This window comes from Papaver somniferum, chromosome 10 (genome assembly GCF_003573695.1).
Source record: "Papaver somniferum cultivar HN1 chromosome 10, ASM357369v1, whole genome shotgun sequence".
NCBI lineage: Eukaryota > Viridiplantae > Streptophyta > Magnoliopsida > Ranunculales > Papaveraceae > Papaver > Papaver somniferum.
This window is the reverse complement of record NC_039367.1, coordinates 97,454,059-97,473,110: the sequence shown is the minus strand read 5'-3', so window position 1 is coordinate 97,473,110 and position 19,052 is coordinate 97,454,059. Positions and strand designations below refer to the sequence as shown.

At 37.4% G+C, this 19,052-nt stretch overlaps 1 protein-coding gene across 1 annotated transcript; it reads right to left on the bottom strand.

Annotated features, from left to right (window-relative positions):
• Positions 1–392: 392 nt before the first annotated feature.
• On the bottom strand, positions 393–7,214 carry LOC113318901 (transcription factor MYB3R-1-like). The gene is made up of 12 exons (XM_026567182.1): positions 7,011–7,214; positions 6,098–6,324; positions 5,941–5,995; positions 5,430–5,487; positions 4,868–4,962; positions 4,683–4,786; positions 4,177–4,305; positions 2,237–3,995; positions 1,613–1,947; positions 1,351–1,468; positions 850–1,029; positions 393–768 (listed from the first exon to the last, which is right to left on the bottom strand). The coding sequence occupies exons 2-12, from the start codon at positions 6,202–6,204 to the stop codon at positions 640–642; spliced, it is 3,069 nt and encodes a 1,022-aa protein (XP_026422967.1). The 5' UTR covers positions 6,205–6,324; positions 7,011–7,214; the 3' UTR covers positions 393–639.
• Positions 7,215–19,052: the final 11,838 nt, after the last annotated feature.

Sequence of the window (19,052 nt, the reverse complement as noted above, 5' to 3'; positions counted from 1 at the left end):
ATTGGAATAGGCTCAGTTGAATTAGAATTGATTCTCAGTTGAACTGAAATTGATTCCCGGTAATTAGAAAATATTATCAGATTAAGAGTGGACATAAACTATCAATTATTGTGGCCGGTCTTGAATGTTAAAAAAACAAGTTCATGAATATAGATGTAGACCAATAAAATAGAATACACAATTGTCAACCCAAAGAAACTACGGCAAAACTTTCTTCCTTTAATGGTAGTTTCAGCAGGCTTAGTTTCCGGATGAATTCTGCAGTTATATGTACCCGATTACTGCAGCCATTTGGCAGTGCAGTGGTTTGAGAGGATGTACCAGAATTGAATTGTTAATATGAAATGAAACAAAAATGTGGAACAACATAAGAAAACAATTTTTACACATTGTTGTTGAAGAAAAATGAATATCAGTACAATCATCGCTATTCAGGGACTCACTTACAAGGATTTCATGATTAAGCTTGACTCTACAACTCTTAACTGATTAAATCAGATAAGTTACAAGAACTTTCACAAAAGAAAGAGGAAAAAATGGAGAACAAAATGCTTAAAAAGGCAAACAACATGTATGTATATATATTTCGTAACATAAGAAAATGGCACAGAGCCATTTGGCTGACATGACTACTAACTACTACCTGCAACCTTTCATCAAATAAGAAGGACTTGAGAAGCTTACTGAAGTCGCACCCGCGGACCTCCTGTTCTCTGTTCCCTTCCCAGGTGTGCCACATTCACTGAAATCAAGAACACGCCGCTCCGTCTGAAGAGGAAGAAAAAGTTAGTTTTACGAAGATGAAGAAATGGAGGTAAAGAATCAGTTGGAAACCAGAAGGATGTTTACCAAGAGCTCGTTGCCTGAATTCTCCTGATCACAAAGTTTTCCATCAGGCGGATCTTTTTGGCCACTTGCTAAAACTTCATGGGCTTCTGCAACTACTGCTGCAGTTTGCTCACGCAACTGTTGCATTAACCCAAGTGCATCATAGCTTCTCTCTCCAGGGCTCATGAAATACCCTATGTCCTGCACATTGTAAGCATATTGGTAAGTGACTCTGCGGATGATGTTATAGGGCATCCTAGTAATAAATCGAATTATCTCAATCTTGAATGCTGTGTGTAGGAAGTGAAAAACAAGATCAATGAAAGCTACAGTAGAAGTGAAGAAGTTTCCAGATTGGAGAAAAGTCTAGATGATTAAATAGTACAGATTTAGTTAAAGGGTAGCAGCTATTTTCAGTTGCATATGTTAAACAGATCACAGCGACAGATTAGCTGAGTGAACAAAGGTATGATAACGCAATCCTAGAAGTAACTTCATTAAGTATAAAAAAAAATGTAGTACCTCAATTGTTATGTCTGTATCAACTCTTGGACCAGGCAAGAAGGAGTTCATAAACCAAGGGGACTTCCATGCCGAAGGAGATTCAAACCCTTTCTTGATAGAAGGTGTCCCACTAAACCTATAATCAAGATATACAAATTAGATGAGGCAAAGCAAAGGCTTATCAGTACTGTAAACATGATGTTACCAAGAACCACATAGCCTCAATGAAAAGTAAACATGTCAGTAATATTAATCCAAGCCCACAAGAGTATATACTTACAAGCTGATATTCTCTGTGTCACCATCAATCGCAGCATTCTTACTTGCAACTTCAAGCGGCAGCGATAACGGAAAACATTGTGCCGACGTTGCTGGAACTAAACGCCTTCCGTTCCTCCTCTCTGAAGCAGGAGAAACGAATACATTTACAGAGCAATGCTCTGAACGACCACTTTGAGCATTCTGAGCTGATGATGTCTCCAAGCTTCTGGAATGTTGATCTTTTGGACTCTGAGCATTGAAAACTCTATTTGTAGGATATCTTTCTCGGTCAGGGGAAAAGAAAACACGATCATTTATGTTATGCTCAACAAGGACTCTGCTGGGCTGTTGCACCTGGGAGATAAGAATGCCTTGAAGTTTAATATCACATGATAATTCAAGGGTGAGCAAAAGCCCTCAGTTAATAAGTTAGAAAAAAGATCGATTGGATCCAATTCAGTACTCAGACGAAGAGTATAAAGAACCACAATGACTCATGCATACAATTTTAACTGCTGAAATCAAGGTAATGTTAGTGACTGCGAATCACAGGAAGGGTCAATAAGGAAGAGAAAAACGAGATCATCATGATAAAGGCCTATTCATACTACTACAGATATTACACGAGGATAGGTGAAGTTACCATTTCGGTGGTGTCACCAAGATCCATTGTATCTGAAGCAACAAGTCTGTCATCAGCCTCTTGATTTCTTCTAGGCCCTGTTTCAGACGCATTTTCCAAAATCCTACCATCTGAAGAAGAGACCCCACCATGATCCACATTTTCTTTGTCAGAAGTGGAGACGCCCAGATGATTTTTATGGTTATTTGGTGGAGAAAAAAGAACACTCTTGATAGCAGATAACGTAATGTTGCCCACTACGTTTTCATCAAAAACAACATCTAGACCAGGAGATTCACTGCTGTTCATTTTCCCGTCATGTTTTTTCCCACATTTTCTATCCTGTAAAGGTGAAAAGAATTCTCGCGGTCGTTTCTTCAGAATGGAAGGTGTGCCTTGAAAGCTTTTTGCAGCACTCTTCAAAACTCCATCAGGACTATCATCTCGAGATGGTGAATCAAATAGTCTGTACGGAGAGTAGCAGTTCATGGACGACATTGTATGTTGGCGGATACCAAGGGGGCTGTATGCTTGTTGTAAGTCACCCCCAGATTGTATCAGATCACAGCTAAGAAATGGAAGATCCAGGCTTGGAAAGCGAGGTGGTTCGTAGAATAAAGTCCCCTGGTCCGGATCTTCAACATCATGTTTTCTGCCTTTATCCACGCTTGTATGGGTTTCGACACCATCTAGGTTCAATGAAGCAAATATATCAACAGGAACTGGTTTTGAAGCATCTTTAACCCACTTGGGGTTCGAAGGCAGGCAATCTTTCTCTATATCATCATCGCAGGGAGAGTTACTACAACCAGCCTCAGGATAGATGAACCCATCACAGGAGCTCGTAAAGGCCTCAGGGTCCTGAATTCCACTTGGCATGTCTCTCATTCCACTACATTTGTTACCAAAACTGACCGTTCCTTCACCAGCACAAAGCAGACTTGAGTAATTCATTAAAGGTTCACCGCAGTATGTTGCTAACATGTCAGAGGAGTTTAGTGGATAATACGGTTGTGGAGCTAAACTTCTAACAGTTTCAGAGTTTTGACTATCAGATCGGCAAATCATTGCATTGGAGTGTCCATTTACCGAAGAAAAACATCCATTCGTCCCTTCTTCTGAGTTGAAAACACCAGAACGGTCAGTTTGAGACATAGAGGCCTGCTCCTGGTTATCAGCCCTAACCACATTATGCTCCATAGAACTTCCTCCAGACATCAACGATCCTGTTTCAAGGTTTTCTTTAGCCCCCGTTGTACAATGTCTAGATGGTTCGAAAAAAGCAGAGGGCTCCTGTAGAAAATATTCAGAATTCCCAGAGTGACACATAAAATTATGCGCAGGGGACTTAACAGATGTAGCCTGACCACAAGGTATTTCTCGGCCAGCACACGCAACTTCTTCTAAAGTGGTATAATACTGCTGGGAACATGACGGATTTGAAGTTTGTGATTCTATGTGACCAAACTCTTCAGTCAATCTAAAGTCATCCTGTGAATGTACTGGAATATAGCTATTATCCATGTTATTGTCAGTTTGGGAGCACGCATGAGCAGTTGAAGGTTGACTACATTCTGACACCTCTTCCATTTCCGACCCATCTTTCAGACAACTATCATCTCTGCCACTATTTTGTGCTCTCGAAGAAGAAGGGGGATACTGGTTTGGGTTGCCCACATGAGGCAGACCCTGAAACTGAGCTAGAAGACCTGATGCCAAATAAGAATCTAGTTTCTTTTTCACAGAACTGTTCCAATGATTTTTTATCATATTATCTGTTCTGAGGACGCAAAAGCAGAAAATAATTCAATAATCAGATTAGAGAAAAACAAATAGAAGAACTTAAAATGTGCAAAAAGGAAAATGATGAAAAAGAATAAAAAGAGAGCACAAGCGCAACCGGTAGCATACAGAAAACTAATCTGATAACAACATTTCTTAAGGGACAGCTAAAAAAATACCTTCCCGGTAAGAACTTTGTTAACTCGGCCCATTTGTTCCCATAAATTTGATGAGCGTGAATCAGGGCCACCTCCTCCTCCTGAGTCCATGCCTCTTTGTTAATATTTGGATTGAGATGATTATGCCACCTAAAACCCAAAGGAAATGTGAAAAGGAAAAACACACAAGAAAAAAACTGTCCAGTACAATGAAAAAAAAAATAGTAGACCTTCATCTTAAATCAGAAACTGAGTTACTGTTGTAATTAGTATATCATCTACTGATGAATGTGGGGCAATCAGAACTATTAAAACCTAGTTCGGAAGAGCAACCCAGGGTATATCAAATGCAGTAACAGAAGAAGCATTCAGTGTCAGGTAACCCATGAGCCGAAAAGCTGGTGAAATTTTGTTTTTGAGTTGCAAAGTTGCACGTCAAGGTGCAAAACAGTCTAATAGAAGTCAAACAGTATAGACTTACGGAAGTCTGAACCGATACTAAGTTTGATATTGTGTTGGAGTTGTACCTTTCCCGGCACTGCTTTCCTATGCGACCAGGCAAAGCTTGTGCAATAGTGGACCATTTCTTTGCCCCATGTTTTTTAACCAACTCAACTATTACTTCATCCTCCTGTAAATATAATATAACAACAAATTTTATACATGAAAGCAAATAATAGCAGCACAAAAACCAACATCCAGAATCATTCACCTCTTTCGACCATGGACCTTTAACAAGCTCTGGATTCAAAACCTTCTGCCACCGATGTAGGCACTGTACATCTGTTCGATCCTTAAAACATTCAGCTGCATAGTCACAATAATAATGTCATATGACAATGTGAAAAAACACAAAAGTACATGAAGCATTAGAAGAAATAGGTCACTGTCTATTAAAGGACAGTCCACTCACGCATAGGGGAGACCAAGAAACTTTAGGAAAGAATTCCGAGATATGAATGGTCAGATTCATCATAGAGGAACAATAAATATGATGTAGGAAGGAAATAAAAAAGGCTAGTTTAGAGTGGAAAAAGAAGGTAGATTATAGGAGAGCTTTTTCACCAAGCTTTTCCAAGGTCTCAGAAATTTGACAGGAACATAGTCTAGGATGCAAAACAATGATGATTAAATAACAGGAACTCTTTGGGGAAAGAATAAGATGCTAGTCCTCCTAATCTAAATGTTTACCCAATAAAACGTTTGCTATATAGTGCCATTAGAGCAATTTGTACTCATTTCCAGTATGATGATTATAAAGTCAAAAGCAGTACCAATCTTTTTCCAATTTCGCCCCTTAAAACGCTGAACAGCTCGGCATAGAATTGTATCCTGTATACAATAACCAAATGCCACATTGTTAACAGATCCAGACAAAATAATTAACCCCTAATGGCAAATCATGCAAACTGAAGTGGAAAAGCAAAACCAGTAGTTATTTATTTTACTGAACCAGAAAAATACGACTTTACATAATAAGCATAGATCAGGTTATAAATATACATGTGTATTTCACAACATGATTGATGGAGATTTTAGCACTGGATGGTCTGTGCTGACAAAGTGCAACACCAGGATTATTTTAATGCTGATTACCTGTCTGCATATGGGGTCTACTCTCACTAAGCCTAAGAATCTATAGTCTTAACCATGTACAGGAATCATATATGTTTCATCACTTTCATGCCCTTCATTTTCATTTTCATAAACAAACAAAATACCCACGGAATAGTTCAGTTTTTTTCCTTGCACCCAAATACAGATTTTTCAGTTATTTTGAATTACCTCTTCAGCTGTCCATTGCCCTTTCGTAGAACGCCTAGTAGGGCCGCTTGTCCTCCTAAAAAACACCACATAAGATACAATTTGTCAATTTCACACATGAAAGGTGCCTTATTCCTATGGAGTGCAGTGACATAGATGGACAGGGAACTATTCTTACCCATGTGAAGTTCGTGTTCTTTGTAACCCATTCTGATTACTCCCTTCTACCGGAGCTGTAACATGAGTTTCAGCTCCCCCGTCCCCCAGATTTCTATCGCTTTCCATTGATTTTAAATTGGCAGAAAAAAATGCGTGTCCCGATTCCCACGCGCTGACAACTTTCTCGAGAATAAGGTCCCCGGATCATTATCAGCCCCCGTAGACTGTAAGTAAAGCTTCTCGTAGCTACAAGAGTAACCAAGAAGTGGAAAAATGAAGATCAGAGGGAAATAGACAAACATCAACACTAGAAACTGAAGCATACTGTATTTTCAAAATTCACTGTCTTTTTATACTAGCAATTACTCTTAAAAGATGGCATATACACTAAATCTAGTTCAAATCTGTACCTTTTCAACCTAATTTTGAGCTAGCTAATAAACCCCTTTCAGACAAGGGTTTTACTTGCTAGGTATAGAGTGATATCATTAAGAATTTCAGCAAATCAAGTTCACATTTAAATCTCTACTTAATCTAAACATAACCAGCTAAACCCCATCACTCAAACATCAAAATTAGGCCAAAATCAAACCGATCCATCGATAAAAATTGCCCCAAAACCTAAAAACATTCACACTCACATAACACCATCAAATTCAAACCTAATCTGCAAAATGAGTTGACTAATCAAGTCAAAACTTATCAACCAAATCCACTAAACTCAACCTAATCAACCGAATCAAATCCATACCCATCTAACAACATCATCAAATTACGCCCTAAAAACCACATTTCCCCATCAGATTTTCAAAATTTTCAACTTCAAATCACCAAATTCACTCTAAAATTTTCAAAACCCACAAATCTAAACTCAAACCCACCAACAAATTACTCAAATTTCCCAATCCAAATTCAAAAAGAAGTAAACCTACCGTTTTAAGATGTGCACAGTAACAATCGAATCGTAACAACCCCAAAATCGATGAATCTACCCCAATCAGACCACTGCACATTGCAGATCTTAAGAACCCCAAGTCTGATCTTAAGACCTACAACCCCAAATTCAAACCCAGAAAGAGGAAAATGAGAGAAAGGGGAGGCTTTTAGAGAGAGAGAAAGAAACGGTCTGAGAAATTTCAAAACATGAAAGGGGCGGTCTCAAACGTTCAAACCCTATGCTTATAAATCTCAAACACGTTGATAATTCCATCAACGGTGATGATTGGTTGTTTGAAAAACGGAGTTGTTTTAATCCGTTGATATTTTTCGAAATGCTCAACGGCTGGGGATTACCTACTTAGCCGGTTTCAAAAGTGAAGATTTGGTAGCTAGGAACAAGAATTCTTTCTTCTACTATATTTGGTTTTGACTTTTGATTAAATTCACTTAATTATGAGTATAATTATGGTGATGATTAATTGAGAATCTGAGATTAGTGAGATCTATAGTGTATTTTTTTGAAAATCAGTTTTGTGAACGTTATGATGTAGGGTCTGGTATGGTGATAATGAATTTTTGTTGTTTGTGGCCAATGATTTAGGCAGAATGGTGATATCAAGAGATAAATTTTTGATAGAATTTGTTTGGTTGAGTTTGCTTGTGCCTTGTAGATGTATTGCGGGGTTGGCCGTCCGGGGGCGCTATCGCGTCGCAAGCTAGGTAGCAATAGGGGTATTCTAAGGCCGGTTTCTATAAGTAAGGGCATATTTCCCCATTTTTTCATTTCAGGTTGTCCGGCAAACTCGTTGCGTCCTTATAGGAAAAAGAGTTTAGCGACTGAGTCTCAATCGAACGGTGGAGACTATACCCTAGCGATAAAGAGTTGAGCTTTGGTTGTTGAGTCTATGTCGCTCGGTGGAAACTCTATCGTTAACATTTATTTTTCTAACGACGATTTACCCCCTAATTCCAGCCTATATACTCACCCTACTGCATTCAATTTATTCACGCCTAATCTTCATACATTTTACATTATCTACCTATTTTTCCCATTATTGTCCTCAATTTGCTTACTTATAGTTTCATAATTAATGGATTCTTCTGATGAAGAGATGCATATTCATATAGATTAATTTAAATTACAGCAATAAATATATGTTTAGATGTTGCGACAACGGATGATGAGTCAGATAAAGATAGAGAACTAACTGATACTATGACGGTGGTACATTCGGGGAAGATACTTAGATCTCTAGAACCAAAAAAAGTATTCAAAAGAAAACGTATGTATCGAGGAAGGGATGAGTTCCACGATAAGCAGATGCATGATTATATTATGTGTACTCTGATCAAGATTTCCTACGTCGGTTAAAAATGTTATGTGGGTTAATTATGATATTTTATGTTTGTAAATTTTTTTATGTAATTGAAAATTCAAGTAATAAAAAACCGCCACTTCGTTCAAGTAATGATCTAAGTTTGCGTTTTTTATAGTTATGGCCTCTAAACATCTATTGTTCTTAGTTTTAGTTTTGTTAGTGTTTCGCCTTCGAAACGGCGAACTTTTTAATGTTGGAGATGATCATGGATGGGCTTTTCAAGGACCTAGTGAAAATTTCTACAAGTCTTTTTTTTATAATAAAACTTAGAACACCTTAACAGGTTCTTACATTTTTACCGGATAAACCATAAGTTTAATGTCTGGAGTTCATTACATTTTGATTATATTGCTGAATATTTAGATAAGTTAATATAGCCCATAGGCTCTGCTCAACCCAGAAATGTTTAATTTTATATTTATTACAAAATAAGGATAGGTTTGCTGCCCAAAAAACTTCCACTCCCCTGACTAGACTGAAGCCTTGAGCTAAAAAATTTATCTCAAATTTCTTTGTGTTGTCAAAGTCTTCACTGATCAGGTATCTTTGTCTGCGAACTTATGCATACATCCCTACCAGCAAGACTAGAGTCGGTTCTGAGTCACTCCTGAAGGATATCTTGTGTCCACTCCAACATGTTGCTCATTGGAAAGCAACTTCCGCCCCAGCCCTCTCTATCTCTTCTATGGTTGGATTGTCAGTAAAGAGGCCTCTTGCTTCTCTGACCGTACCTGTATAATCAACCAAAGTTAGGCCAATTCCAGTTGTAGCAGTATCAACAGTCCTATGCAGGGCAATGTTAATTGTAAGTGTCGTATTTCATTTTGCACTCTCATTTGGGTATTTATTTATCTGGAGAACTATATCATTTTTAGAACTGTAGAATAGTTCATCCAATATGTTATGGCCAATTTCGTTGACAGTGTTATAGCTATTTATGAATTTGATTATGTTGTTTGCAGTTACAACACTATTCTGTATTTTCTTTTTAAAAACATCACACCTTACCTTCCAGATGAACCAAATTATAGTACTACACAGAACCTGCCAATCTATATCATAATCCCCTCTTTCTGGGTTAGCAAAGCAATTGGTTAACCATCCATGGAAAGTTAGAGTGTCATTTTTAATGAAATCCATGTCAAAATTAATATGCATCCATACCTGGGAAGCGAAATTGCAATGCAGGAACAAGTGTATCATGGTTTCCTGACTTTCATTACATAGTTTACAAGTAGTGTCAACGTCATGGATGATGGTTTTCACTCTCATACTATTGGGAAGATTTCTACAAGTCTTGGGCTGCATCTAAGACATTTGTTGTAGGAGATCATATAGCTTGGTCTATAGTAATTCTTTATATTTTTTTACTTTTATAGTACATGAATAGTTGTGCTAAGCAAAACTTTTTTTTTCTTTACGGTCTTCAATTATAAAGCTAAGTTAGATTACGTCATCCAACTCAACCATAAAACGTACATAAACTGTGATTCGTCAACCCCGGTAAAAGTTTACATGTCAGGGGAGGATATCATCGTTTTGAATGTCGGTCATTGGTTCTTATCTCTCTTATTTATGACAACTGTATATGTGGTTAGAAAGTTGATATTAGAGTGCTTCTTTCTAACACTCGAACCAAACCGAAGAAAAAAGAAGAAGATGGGAAAGAAAATCAACATTTATGATTGATTAATTGTTTTTTGTTTCTTATTAAAATTTGATTAATTAAGTAAGTTAAAAGATAAAAAATGCGTGACTAAAATTGAAGTTAATATACGTTATCCTTTCTAAGAAGGTTTGTTGTTCCTAAGCGTTGGATTTTTTTGTTTCTTTTGAAAATTAAAATTGAATATGTTTATAATTTATTTATCATTTTTATGTAATTTTGTTCGTACAAGTTTCCATATTTTTTTTGTTGTAAACTTACCTGTGCTGCAATATGTTGTATCACAATTTTGGTCGATATCATAATACTTATCATGTACTACATTGCAGACTAGTAACTGATTTGATGAAGGAAAGAGATAATATTGTACTGTAGGATCTTATTGAAATATTAGATGATACAATGCTTGAGAATGATTCAAACAGTGTGCCTCATGGTGATAATGAAGAAATCGATGAACATATATTGCCTGAAGATGGAGACCTCAAATGATATGACAACTGAGTATACCTAGGTGTTTTCTATGTCCTTTTTTGTTACATTTCTTTTATCAATTTATATGCGACGAAGAATCCAATAATATGTAAATAAACCTTATTTTATCGACCTTTGTTCGGGTGCAACGAGAAAATATATAAGTACATTTACCTTTTGAATGCATCAAAGTCTTTACATCGATGCAGTATCGCACTCTTTACTACTGGTGGAAGTATATTAATTATCTAAGTCAGTTAAATATAGCAGTGTTTATTTTTTTTAAAAGGAAAATCAAAATGTTAGTTCAGTGCAGTTGTTTATGTTTTAGCTAGTTCATATCACTTTTCATAACTTTGTTAGTCCGTCTTACATTTTCTGGTTTGTGTGAGACAGCTATTGTCGTCTTCTAAGAATGTTTCAATGATTGAAATGGGAGTTTAGAACACTTAAACGTAATTGGATTTACACATTATGCGTACTTGCATATGTGTTGGTCCAAGACCGGAATGTAGTATGTATACCCGTGTGTCTACTGGCGAGGTTAGGTAAAGTACGGGAGCTAGAGTATGCGTACCTGTACGAGTACTGGCTAAGTCAGTTGTAGTCCAGGTACTATAGGTACGCATACTAGAATCAACTGAAGTTTGGAAGTGTACGACAGTATGCATACTCGTTTGCGTACTAGCGAACACAGTCCAAGTACGGCTACTTAGGTATGTGTACCCGTTTACATACTTGAGTGGGTTATGTTCTAAAATCGATTTGTTCATGAACTAATACATGTATGTATTAAGGAATGCAATCTTTTGCAAACCGTGGCCTTAATGTTCATGAATTGATTCGAGTGAATCAAAATCGATTTTGCTTCAATTGTGTCTTGTATACTTATATGAGAATATAATCAATTGAACAACTCTAGAACTAGTTTCATTTGAATCATTTGAACTAGTTATGGTTAAGATGAATAAGGTTGATAAGAAAGTGTTCATATGGCTAACTATTGTTGAGCCAACAGAGGTGCACACGTTTAGGTACGGTTACTCATATCTAAATGAAGTCACTTTACATTTGTGTGTAACAAGTTAAGTTCGATCTAACAGTTGAAATATATTAACTTGAGTCTAATCAGGTTTTCACCTAACGGTGAATATTGAATACTTTGTTACCAAGGTAACATTGATTGCAAACCTTGATTTGATAACTATATAAGGGAGAACTCTAGCAACTGGGAAACCTAATCCCCACACATCCTATGTGATATTAGTTGCGACTAGAGTCGATTCTCCTTTAACCTTAGGTTTTTTCAAAACCCTATAGGTTAACGATTTGAAGACTTCATTGGGATAATGAAGCCAAACCCAAATATTTTCTTTGTAGTTGCGCGTTCGGATCTTGATGTTTTCTATCGTGATTGAGTACTATCTTATCTAAGATTTGCTCGAGATTTAATCTCCGATATGCAAGATAAAAAGTAGTCACAAACATCTTCGTCTCATCGTTTGTGATTCCGTAATATCTTGTTTCGCTATCGTACGATTAAGATTATTGTGATGTGATTGATATTTCTAGGCTGTTTTTCGGTAATATAAGTCTGGTATATCAATTTGTTCATGTTCACCTTGATTTATCAAAAGATGGAACAAAACTCATAGGTAAATCTGTGGGAGACAGATTTATCTATATAATAGACTTTTCTGTGTGAGACAGATTGGTTTATCAAGTCTTCGACTTTGGGTCGTAGCAACTCTTAGTTGTGGGTGAGATCAGCTAAGGGAATCAAGTGCGCAGAATCCGGCGTGGTTCTAGAGGCGTAAGGAACACAGTTGTACCTTAATCAGTGTGAGATTGGTTAGGGCTCAACTACATTCCAGTCCGAAGTTAACTTGGAGTAGGCTAGTATCTGTAGCGGCTTAATATAGTGTGGTGTTCAAATTTGGACTAGGTCCCGGGGTTTTTCTGCATTTCCGGTTTCCTCGTTAGCAAAATTATTGATGTCTGTGTTATTTGTTTTCTGCATTATATTTGTTTATATAACTGAAATATCACAGGTTATGCGCAAGTTCAATCAATTGTGAATCCAACCTCTGGTTGTGATTGAATTGATTGACACTTGGATATTGGTTATGATACCGTCCAAGTTGTTTCTTATATTAATCAGGCTCACGGATTTCTGTCTGTTTGATTTGATGATTACATTAAGAAACATAGATATAACTCTTTGATATATTTTTCTTAAGATTGAGTCTGACTGTCTAGTTGATTCTTTTGAAAGTATATTGGAGTTAGTCCATACAGATTGCTAAGCGAAATATTGAGTGTGGTTGTTAGACCCCCGCTTTATCAGTATGTATACCGGGTATATGTACACTTAAGACAAAAGCGAGTTCAGGAATTCACAAATTTTTTTGGATACCATGAAATTATAGCTTTCATCAAATGTGAATGCTTCACCCTTTTCCTCAAAATAACGCGCTTTAACGACTTCGTGCTACAATAACACAACGCAATATACTTATTATTGTAGTTTTAAATCAATCAAACTTAGTTTTGTACGAAAGCAATTCTAAAATGCTTACAAATTGTTGAGGGGACGGTCTAATATGGATGGCATTGAAGGTCCGTTGTTGAATAGCTATAAAATCGCAAACCGCTTTTTGGATAATCTGGTACCTATCATGAATTTGTTGAAGACTTGTCTTTGGATTCCCATAATCTTGTCTATATTGGTTATATATCTTCTCCCAAAAGGTTTCGGGATCTGCCATTACAGGGGAGTGATCTACTACTCGAGTTTTTGTGTACCATGTTTTGATGATTGCCAAATCTTCAATTGAATCAAATGATCCCATGGTTGTGTTCGTGTTAAGAGTTATGAGAGGTATCGAAATATGTGAGAAATTTTGCAAAGTGTATGAAAATAGGTGTTTGTTGTTTGGAGATAGATAACACAATTTATAATATCCGTAAAAAAAAGTCGTTATAAAGTAGTCGTAAAAAAGTAGGCGTTATAAAGATGTCGTCATAAAATAGTCGTTGGGATATAGTCGTTTGAAATTAGCCGTTATAAAAGTACATTACAATTATTGAATAAAAACCTAGGTTACTTGTCCTAGTAACTCCGATTGCACTTAGCACATGGAACAAGCCTTTAAACCCCTAGGTGACCCTAGTGGACGAGTTATAGTCTCGTGAGGGTTTATACAGAGATTTACCCACAAAATCTTAAACAACAACCGCATATACTATTCGTCAGGTCCGTCTTCTGGAGGAACACCGACAATCATTTTTGGATTGTAATATTCCAAGTTAGGCAAGTTATCCTTAAAGATTAAGTAGCAATCATAACATGTTTGTACGATGATCTAGTCGGTACACCAATTTGGCCATTTCCTCCTACGTAAAACAAGCATAAAGCAATAGGTTAGTGTGTATGCGGAAACAACATTCGAAATATCAGAAATATTTATTATCACCTACGGTAATCGCAGTTGTCATGTGTTGTGGGGCGTAACCATGAATCTTTCTTTGTATTCTAACATACTTGTGAACCTCTATTTGTATTTGACAAATCCGTTGTTGAAGTTGTCGCCTGGTTCGGTTATTCACATTTTCAAACACTTGTACAAAGCCGTCAAACACTAGCATCCATTTATCATAGGCGGATAGTTCTTGAATATCTTCAATAGGCAGAGTAGCAACATTTACAAACGCTATGGTGAGTGCAACGTCTTCTTCTACGGTGTACCCAACCATTACCATGTTATCTATTGAAACCAAAAAATATGAGACACAGAGGATACCAATGCCGACTATTTTGGGGTTGAGGAACTTTTTGATAATTTATAATAGGCATTGAAAGTGGTCGTTGGAAATTAGTCGTTACTAAAGATCCGTTGGTATAAGAAAATATAATTCAAATTATCGTAATTAGAAATATATAAATTAATGTTAATGAGAAAAAGGAAACCACATTACCGGAACTGAAACACGGCTTTACTTAAAAATATAAACACTTAAACTAAGCTATTAAAAATAAAAATGATTTTGTTGTTGCCTCTCCAACTGCCTGGACAATATGGCATTTTGTTTTAATTCAAAGTACTTTTTTGCATTTGGAGCCAACTTTTCGAGATCGATTTGCATTATTTCCCTTCTTATTTCTCTCGAGCAGCTTTAATTTGTTGTTGTGTTGTCTCTAGCAACTTTTCCATAATTTGGTTTTGTTGTTGCTGACGAGGTGCGACTATCGTTCGGGATTCCTTTAGAAAATCAGCAAGTTTACTGCCCGCGTTGCTCATCTGGGAGTCTTGCGAGGATGGTGTGGCAGGTCTGCTTGTCTCAGCGACCTTTTTATTAATTTGGGCTTTTTTCGCTGCTCTAGACTTGCGTTTATCTTCTGTAAATCCACCTGACGACGTTCCAGGTATTGTACTTGGGTTCGTACTAAGGGTATATCCTAATGGAAAAGAGATACCGCTAGGGACGTTATAAGCATTTGGAATTTTATTTGCAAATTGATTCTCGAAGAATTGGCTTGTAGGTGGATTTTGGGAAGATGGGGTTGGAGTACTAAATATATTAGAGAAATTTCCATGAATTTGAGATGACGGAGGATTAGAATCTTGGTTCATATCTTCAGCTACACCTACTGGTACATTTGGTACATTTGGAACATCTTTAAGCAGTTTATACTCAGCATCTCGAGTAAAGTGTTTTTTTGTGTATCTCAACATGAATGCTTCTCGCAATTAACACCTACATCAATGTAAAACAAACCATAAATACGATACGCATAAATTAAACTATATACAAACAACATATACAATAACTATAATGAACATATTTAGATAACATACCCGGCTAATAGAATCCAAGCCCGGATTAGTTGCAACGGATCTTGCAACCCAAGAAGAAAAGTTATCCACTTCATTCTTGATTATGCAAAACCGATTACGAACTCTTTTTGTAGTACGCTCGTGTTTATTCCCACCACAAGCTTCCACAAATTTTTGAAAAAGGATTTCCCAAAACTCTTCCTTATCTACATAACTGGTGTAACCAAGAGCAGAGTACTGAGTAACAATGTGAAAATCTTCCAAAGTACTAAATCTCGCTCTATGTTTCCTTTTTGGCTTTTGAGTCTCCGACATTGATGAGCAAAACAAAATCTAAAACTCTTACTTAAAAAAAGAAATAAATTGGAGAGATTTTAGTGAAGAAATCAATTGATGTAAGAAGAAGAAATTGATTTGGTGTGATTTGAGTAGAGAATTAGAGTGGTCTTTATAGGGGATTTTGAAAAAATGACCATTGGGATCCGACGGTGGAAAAGATAGAGTTGTTATTAATGATGGATGGTTAGGATCGGGTGTGAGAGAGGTGTAAACGAAAAAGGTCAAACAAATATTTTTTTCCGAAACGGCTATTATGTAGCCGTGTGAAAAGCTACGGCTACTCAGTATCCGCAAAGCGGAATTTCATACGGCTACTGTGTGATTTCCCTCCCTACAAGAGGGATCAGATGTGTTCCTCCTAGTAGGGAAAGGGAAGGATATCCCTACACATGTAGGGATATGGGAGACCATAATGCTTGGTTTTTTGAGTTTTTGAGGGATATTGTGGGATAGGGAAGGGATGGAGGGCACCATAATGCTAGCTCTAAGAAATAGAGATATGACTCTTTGATATACTTTTCTTAAGATTGAGTCTGACTGTCTAGTTGATTCTCTTGAAAATATATTGGAGTTAGTCCATATAGATAGCTAAGAGAAATATTGGGTGTGGTTGTTAGACCCCGCTTTTTCAATTGGTATCAGAGCAGGAAAATACGTTTAAGACCTTATTGTTAGAGCATAGCTCGGTCGACATCGCATGCCTTGCTATCTCAAGCATGTTTGTCAATGTTAGTGATCAAAACTATGAGTCTTGATTTCTAGTCTACATAACTAAGTCTCGGACTAGGATAGAAAAGTGTAGTTGAGCTCAAGGACTTCATGGCGATTCATCATACAACGACGAAGATCTACTCAAGGAATTATGGAACTTCATAAACAAAAAGGTATGTGGAGACTTGAACCTATCTATCACTCAAAAGTCTCTCTTCTATCTCCTACTTCTTATGAGACAAAATTCGTATGTTATATAGACTGGATCATACACATTTGATATTTCGAGCCGAGTATATCTCGCCTATCTATATCTCAAAATCATGTGTTGTTAAAGTATTTCGCTTTGATCGGGTTTATCTTCACCTAATGACGAAAGTCGTAATGTTTCAATCACTTTGAAAATCGCTTTGACGGGAAATAGTGTAACAACTATATAACGTCCTCTAAGAATGTTTCAATGGTTGGAATGAGAGTTTAGGTCTATATAACCAATGATGGATATAAGCATTGTGCGGAAACACATATGTGCATAAGTCCTATTCCTTAATCCGAAGTTTGCGAAATTTGTTGATTGAGAGAAACCGGAGGAATTGGCTTTGCCAAGTCCACGAACTGACGGAAGTTCTCTTGCCGAGAATTTCTGCTGGATTTTTCAAAAACTCGTTTGCGTGTTTAGTCCGCGAACTGGCGGAAGTCTCCTTGCCGAGATTTTCTGCTGAGTTTGGAAAACTTTGTCGGTTGTCTTAAGTCCGCGAACTTGTTTGGGTACTTGAGTAGGTTATGATCTAAAGATGTGCTCTGAACAGGATACTTAAATTACTAAGGAATGAAGTATGCAAATCGTGGCTATAAAGTTCATGAGCCGATTCAATCGAATCAAATCATCTTTGTTTCAATTGTGTCTTGTGTAGTTACATAAGATCTCATAGCAATTGAACAACTAACTAGTTCATTTGAGTCAATTGAACTAGTTATGGTGAAGAAGAACAAGGTTAATATGAAATGCTCATATGGTTGACCTTTTGGGTTACTATCTTGAACCAACATACACATACATGTTTGGGCACGGTTTTCACAAACCCAGTAAACGTATATCTCAAGTGTCTGTGATAAGCTAAGTTTTCGATCTAACGGTTGAGAAATATTAGCTTGAATCTAAATCAGGTTATCATCTAACGGTGAATATTGATTGCATTGTAACTAAGGCAAAACCCTGATTTGAAGACTATATATAGGAGACATCTAGCATTGGGAAAAACTAATCCCCACACGTCTGTGTGATACTAGTGCGCTCGCTAGAGTCGATTCTCCTCTAACCTTTGGTTTTCTTCTCTAAAACCAAGTTAACGAATTAAAGACTTCATTGGGATTGTGAAGCCAGACCGATACTACTATTATCGTAGTTGTGTAATCTGATCTTACATCTTCTATCGTACGAGTACAATCTTATTGATTGGCTTGAGATCGTGAGAGTTCTCCGATAGGCAAGATAAAGAAGTCACAAACATCTTCGTCTCACTGTTTTTGATTCCTCTACGTCCTCTTGTGTATTCAAGTAAGACTGTTGAGAGGTGATTGATTAATCTAGGATGTTCTTCGGGAATATAAGATCGGATTATCAATTGGTTCCTGATGAGTGCCAAATATTGTATATATTTATCCTTTTTTGTTGGCATTTAACTCATCTTTTGATCATTAATTCTACATTTTATCCCATATTCTGTATTTTCATTGTTTTCAAGAATAAATATTTTTCTTACTTAATTTTGCATTTTTAGGTAATAAATAAAGTCTGGATGACTTGCGGAGCGGAAAAGAGCAGAAAAGTAGTGAAAAGCCGGGAGAAATCACGCAAGGAAGCCGCGAAGAATGGTGCGCACAACCTCATTTTCTACACACAAAAGCGCCTCCGTTCTCAGCCATCAGATCAATTCTCAGAAGCATCCGACGGTCGCTCCTTCATAGAGCATCAAAATCGGAAGTCTCTGCCAAGCACCACAGCGCTGAAATTCCAAGCCTTCAGATTAGATGGTAGTTGAATCCAACGGTCGCTCCTATGACTGTGCATCAAATCCCGATGATTCCGCCCAACACTATAGCACCTAACCTAATCTAGCACCGTTGACTTCGTTGTGTTCCGCATCCAACGGTCGCTACAAACTGCTTCTCTCCTAGCCGTCCGATCTACCTACCATCTCCATATCCAGCGGCTCAGCTCGCCAAACATCGAACCAGATGCTCCCGCCTCACACCCTAGCACCAAACACACCCCCTATCCCAAACACAGTCGAGCCCCTCCTTCATCTCCTTCACCCGACATTTGCAGAGCCACCTCTCTGCCACCACCATCGCCTGCAACCCACTGCCACCACCAGACCTCGAGCTTCCTTCACCACCACCAGTTCCATCACTGCCACTACCATCTCCAACACCCGACAACACCCTAGCCTAGTTATTTTCTTCATCTCACAACCTCTGAAACCCTAGGTTTTGGGGTGAGTAAAATAACTAGAAATTAGGGGACAATAGGAGCAGGAAGAGCATCAGAGGGACATCAAGAAGCATGGGTCGAGCAAATTTTGGGAGTTTGGAAGCTAAATTTTGGGTAATAAGTTAAACCCTAAT